We start from the raw sequence: 6521 nt of genomic DNA, 5'->3' as shown, positions 1-6521 counted from the left end.
CCAGACTTGAGACGGAAACCCTCGTCAGAAGTTTATGCTTGGCTCTTTTCCAAACAAATGAAGAGTCAATGAGGTTTTGTGTAATCACTTCTGGTATCGTATTGGGTTATTGTTAGAAGCGATAATTGGATTCGGATTCTCATCGAGTGAGTTGTTCTGCTTTCTCAATTTGAGAGGGTTTGTTTGGAGGGAAAAACGAAAGAGGACATACAAGAATAGTGAGGGGAAAGATGCAGAGGAAGAGGATTGAGAACATCGCCAGCAGGCAGGCTACATTTTCCAAACGTAGGTGGATTGCTGAAGAAAGCTTACGAGCTCTCAGTGCTCTGCACTGCAGAAGTTGAACTTGTGATTTTCTCCCCAGCAGGAAAGCACTATGAACTGTTTTTTAGTGCAAATCCTACTATTTTGATTCTAATAATCATGGCTATGCAAACCTCATGAGATTCTTACTAATAACCCCGGTGGTGCAAGCCCTAGTAAGCTCGATGTTGAAAAACTTAGTGTAAAACCTCCAAATCGCTGGTTTTGTTGTAGTGCTTATTGGAGAGTATATAAAAAATTTCACACCTTTTTATGAGATATGGGAGGAAAACATGTTAAAGATTTTTAATAAATATAAAATTTCCAAAATGATGCTAGTTACGTGTGATTCTTTTTTCATTGTTTGTGATTATGAAAAATGAAACTCAATGTTTTTTCATTAGTGCACACATATTTCATTATATAATTGCATATAGAAAAATCATTCCAGAGCGGATAACAATAAAAATGAAGAATTTATGGTCCAACGTTATATTTAAGGGAGATGTTTAAGGATGACGTTTGAATTTTGTTTTTCATTTTAAGACATTTGGAGCAAATATTAGGAAGGACTTTGAGAAAGGATTGTCCTTGATTTTCAAAAATGGAGTTGTTCCTTTCCAGCCATATGCCCCAAGTGACCATCAAAGGGAGAGCTCATATGTTTTTTGGATGTTTTCTTTATAGCCATTTTTTTACACATATCCATAGAGTCCCCATGCCATTGATGTGAATTACTTGTTCGGTTTTTTTTAACCAAAATTTTTAACCAAACAAGAAAAATTAAAAAAATGCCTCAAGATCAAAGACTGAAACAAAGACCTATTGACATACCTCTTAAAGTATGGAAAGAACTTGTAAAATCATATGAGAAAGTTGGATGCACAAAGAAAAGCCGGCAATGAGAGCATTCAGGTATTGAATTTTTCATTAAACATTATTTAGAATGTATTAATACTTATAAGTATCTTAGACATGTATTTGTGTGAAAATAAATTGAATTGGTTTATGTTTAAGGACAAGGCATCCAAGGCGAGGTTAACCAAGACAAAAGTCACTCATCATAGTGGCCAGAAAGGTTTAAAAGCACTGATAACAACCTTTGTAAGTATATTAAACATGTGATATTTTTTTAATAAATTTTGTACTAGAAGAAAGTCATTGTTATCTAATTTCTCCCTATTTACTGATTGATAGGAACTAAAATATGGAAGACCTCCAAATCATTTGGAAAAGGAGGTGCTGCAGCAAAAGAGATGGGTTGAATTTGTTGTTTGGATGGACTCTATGGTATGTAATTTTAGTTGGATTTCCAATATACTTTTAAACCATATTTTCATTTTATTTTTTAGTACTATTAGATATTATATCTTACCTCATTTTATGGTTAACATTGTATAACAAAAACATGCGTTGTGTTATGTAATTAATACTAACATGTAATATTGATTTTTTTTGTCAGAATGCTATAGGTAATGATTGCCAAGACGATGATCCAAATTATGTTCAACATATATCAGGAGATGATGAGGATGAGGATGAGGATGATGGTGGTGAAGGAGGAGATGATGATGATAGTTGCGGTGTTGGTGATGATGTGGATCAGAGTAATGAGGATGGTCAAGATGATCATGAGGATGATCTTGGTGGTGGTAGCTAGGCATGCACATGCATTGTTTTTTATGAAGAAATTATTGTGTAGAATGACATTGTTATGTTTAGATGGGTGTTGTGAATTTACCCTATATCAATGAGACATTTTGATTTTGTAATCATACGATGAGTTTGATTTATGTATGTTGTTAATTTATCATAGAATAACGATATTCATGAAATATTTTGATTTGTTAATCATATTTGAATTTTACTTGTTTTGATTAAAAATAATACTGATTTTATTAGTATTATGTTGCTATTTTATACATGTTTTGAAAATTGTTAATGACACATTGTTATTTTTTTGGATGGATGTTGTCAATTTCTCTTAAATTTCTTTACAAATGATTTTGAATTGTGATATCTGCTTTAATGATATTTAGAAACTATCATATATTTCACTATGAATCTATAAAGGGGGTCATATATGTAAAGAAAAATATACTCTATATAAGAAGTCAAATGCGGATGTAACCATGGATGCAAAATTGGATGTTAAACTAGGAATTAATACAAAATGCAAACAATTGACATACAAAGTGTTTTAAATTAGAAGTGAAAAATTGTGCAATAGTTGACACAAAGAAGGGAACAAAACATGGCATACAAAAGGATATCAAATTGGGCAAAAACAAGGACACATAAATGGGCACCAAATTAGATGCAAAAAAAGACAACAACTAGATGTAAAATAAGATGCAAAGTTGAGCGTTAAAAAGAAGCAAAAAACGTTACAAATTAATATGCCAAATGATGATGCAAATAATGGTGTAAATTTGGGATGCAAACTTGGGTGCAAAAAAAGGAAAAAAAAAATATGTAAGAAAAGACATAAAACAAGATGCAAAATGGGGCTGAAAAAAGGTGAAACCAAGGATGCCATATTGGATGTAAAAAATGATTCCTAATCACATGCAAATTTAGGCTCGAACTCAGACACAAAATTATATGCAAATGTGGACACAAAATGAGGCAAAAAAGATGCAAATTTGGATGGTGAAAACGATGTAAAACTAGACACCAAAAAAATGCAAAATTGGATGAAAAAGTCGGTGTAAATAATGGTGCAACATTGGACACAAGTAGACACAAAAAAATGGTGCAAAAAGGGGCATAAAATAGCTTAAAATTGGATGCAAAACTTGGTGTAAAAACAAATACAAAAGTAGACGTAAAAAATGGCTCTAAATTGAATGTACCATTAGACACAAAATAAGATGCAAAGGTGGACACAACACATGACTCAACATAAGATGCAAATATAAATGCAAATTTGGATGCTCAAAATGATGTAACATTAGATGCAAGAGATGGTGTTAAAAATGATGCAAAATTGGATGAAACAAATGACGCAAAATATGGTGCAAAATGAGATGGGAAAAATGGAGACAAATCAAACGTAAATGTGGATGTAAAAAATGGTCCCAAAAAAGATGCAAAAATGGGCACAAAAATGGATGCAAAATTTGGTGCTAAATCAAATTCAACACATGGTGCAAAGATAGGCACCAAAGCTGGTGTAAAAATAGAAGCAAAAACTAGTGTAAGGCTAGATACAAAACCTGGCGTAAGACTAGATGCAAAAACTAACACAAAATGGATGCATAAAAAGATGTTAAATTGGATTCAAAATACAGTGTAAACTTGATGCAAATGATGGTGCAAAAATGGAAGCAAAGAATGACACAAAATAGGAAGCAAAAGAGAATGAAAAATAGATGCAAAAAATGACACAAAACTAGAAGCAAAACCTGTCATAAAATAAGATGCAAATCTTGGTTCAAAATTTGATGCAAAAAATGATGCATAGTTTGGTGTAAAAAATGATGCAAAATCTAGCGTGAAAAAGGATGCAAAATTAGGTGCAAAAAATGACGCTTTAAAAATTGTACAATAGAGCCAGATTTAGCACCAGGTTGCTCATCACAATTACAAAAAAAATGCACTAAAATCTGGCGCTAAATCTGGTGCAAATCGCTGGTTTTGTTGTAGTGTCTAGTTTGTTGAATGTCAGTTGGTTTTTTGGTTTGGTGAGGGTAATTTTAGTTTTTGGTATATTTTATCTTGATCCTTCCCTCTATACGTTGAGGAAAAAGATATTAGTAGTGCATTCACACTCCTTTTACATATTTTGAAAATTTCCAAAGGGAATGTTGGATAGACGATAAAGTTCTAGTTATGTTAGAACTTTAGAAAATGGAAGTGAGCGGTTATGGGTTTTATGTAGTATCATTAGTGTGGACCATGTACATCCTTTGAAGTTACCAGTGTATGATAATATCAACATTTAGAGAGATATAGAACGGAAAGAATATTATACTACTTATAATAGGAACTGAATTTTTTTTATTAGTAGGATGCCTTCCTAAAAAGAAGACAAAATATCTTAATATTTGTTCGTCCCAAAAACCCTACATAGTCAAAAGACAAAAATTGAACATATTGAAGTTAAATGAATGGTTGTTCAACAACCGGTTGTATGTTTGGTTAGAAACACTACTACAATTAACGCAAATTCTAGGTTACCAATTGGATCTACAAGGGTAGAGATAGAATGAGATGAGATTATGTAGAAACAATAGGAGGATGTGGATCATACTTTTCAATTGAGTATAGACAACTAGAAGGAATCTTATATTTATCAAACCTTTATGTAGTAATAGCACTCAATGATTTCCAAATTTTGCTTCATATTAGGAGCTTTTTACATAATTTATAGTATTAGTAGCTATCTAAAATACTATGCAAATAATTGTTTTTTTTCTATTGTTAGTAAATTGTTTTAGCAAACTTCTAGAAATATTTTTTGGACATTTATCATATAGTTGTATTATCACGTTGATAAATGTGGACGCAAAACTTTTTAATACAAAAAAACCACTCTTATTAAAATGAAAACATGTATAAATTAATCTATATATATATATATATATATATATATATATATATAGAGAGAGAGAGAGAGAGAGAGAGAGAGAGAGAGAGAGAGATTCACTACCTAATTATTTCTCATTTTATTATTATTTCATAAATAAAATTTGAGAGAAAAGTACACATGCTTTTTACGAAGAAAATGAATTAAACTATCTTTTATGGCCAAGCTCAATGTATATGTTGTGTTATCTTCCAACAACTTTTAACTATTTATTTTTTTCTATATGGTTCATCAATTCCAGAGTTTGTGACTACTACATCCACATAATATTTGTACCAGGTAGACCCACTCGAAGAGATCACTTTGATTGGTTCAACCACAAATCCTAACCTTGAGAGGGTCAAGAGAATTGAACCCATCTCCCCTCAATAACAAAGGTTCTTTAATGACGATTATTTGACCAATTGATCTAAGACTTAGGGAATTATCTCTTCCAACATGTGCAAGTTATTAGTTAATTTTCATTATTGTTATATTGATACATAATTTTCAACAGTCTATTAGTTGAAATTTTGTGAATATTATTTTTTTAGGAACTTTTCTGGAGATAAAATGGGCAAATTTTTCAAGGTTTCTTTTTCCAGAAAGAGATTCATGTGTTGTTAGAAAATTTCCCCTATGGATATGTGGATTCCTCGATATATATTCCCAAGAACTATGATGGAAAAATGATAGGCGATTCATAGATTCTAATCAATTAATATCTTTTGAAAAAAAGTAAGAAGAGTGAGAAGATAATAGGCATTCTTATTGACCCAAAGCTCACACTAGGAGGGTGGGGGTGAATCAATGTAAGAAATTTTTTATCATTCCATAAATTTTCATAATCAATCAACCATTTAGCATTGAATGATAACCATAAACATCAATTCATCATAAAGTTACCATCACATTAATAACACATCATCACATCGCAAGAGACAAAAGGCTTTTACATGGAAACCCATACAGGTGAAAACCACAAAACACTAGAGAAATTTTGAGGTAAAAAATGGACCTCAAAGCAAAAATGTACAACAATTTTTTTTGTAAGAACCAATAGGATTCAAGATGATGATGTTAACCATGGGGAATGATTCACCATTTTTGGAGTAAAAAAGTAAAAATATTAAAAAAAAAACTTTCTTGACTTGTGTTTTCAACTTATCTACATATGATTTTACTCAAAGTTGGAGCAGGAGAACTCATTGGATGCATAATATGATTCCTCGTCCAATGAGTAACCATGTTGAATATTTTCAATGGACCCTGCTACACGAAAAATGAGACATACATGAAAAACATGATTACAATCACATTTTTCACGTATTTCTCATTTTTCCTGTAGTGAGGTCCATCGAAAGTATGCAACATGGATACTCCTTGGTTGAGGAATTGAATTTTTCATCCAAGGAGTGCTTCTGCTCAAAATTTTAGTAAAACTGTAGGGAGGTAAGTTGAAAATATGAGTTGAAAAAGTAATTTTTTTTGTTAGGATATTCCGACACATAGGATATAGTTAAGTTCAACTTGGTCTAGTGTAGAGTTAGGTATAGAGTTAGGTAAAGTGTGTTTCTTTACCGTTGTACATTTTGTAACTTACAATCCGACGGTCACGATATGTAGTGATCCGACGGTTCACTCTCTC

General features: G+C 31.7%; 1 protein-coding gene across 1 annotated transcript; it reads left to right on the top strand.

Moving 5' to 3' along the window:
* Positions 1-1161: 1161 nt before the first annotated feature.
* On the top strand, positions 1162-2179 carry LOC149151271 (uncharacterized). The gene is made up of 3 exons (XM_089441117.1): positions 1162-1407; positions 1501-1593; positions 1766-2179. Exons 1-3 carry the CDS (start codon positions 1279-1281, stop codon positions 1961-1963), a joined length of 420 nt encoding a protein of 139 aa, XP_089297243.1. The 5' UTR covers positions 1162-1278; the 3' UTR covers positions 1964-2179.
* Positions 2180-6521: the final 4342 nt, after the last annotated feature.

The sequence above is a fragment of the Pinus tabuliformis genome, chromosome 9 (genome assembly GCF_031772625.1).
Source record: "Pinus tabuliformis cultivar Carrire ecotype Pingquan chromosome 9, CPIR1, whole genome shotgun sequence".
Classification (NCBI taxonomy): Eukaryota; Viridiplantae; Streptophyta; class Pinopsida; order Pinales; family Pinaceae; genus Pinus; species Pinus tabuliformis.
This window is presented reverse-complemented; position numbering and strand designations above follow the sequence as displayed.

Excerpts from the sequence above, each read along its gene's own strand:
- LOC149151271 (XM_089441117.1), top strand. The coding sequence starts at position 1,279 with ATGTATTTGTGTGAAAATAAATTGAATTGGTTTATGTTTAAGGACAAG. Across the intron at positions 1,408-1,500 it reads AAGCACTGATAACAACCTTT|GAACTAAAATATGGAAGACC; the intron begins GTAAGTATATTA and ends ACTGATTGATAG. Across the intron at positions 1,594-1,765 it reads TTGTTTGGATGGACTCTATG|AATGCTATAGGTAATGATTG; the intron begins GTATGTAATTTT and ends TTTTTTTGTCAG.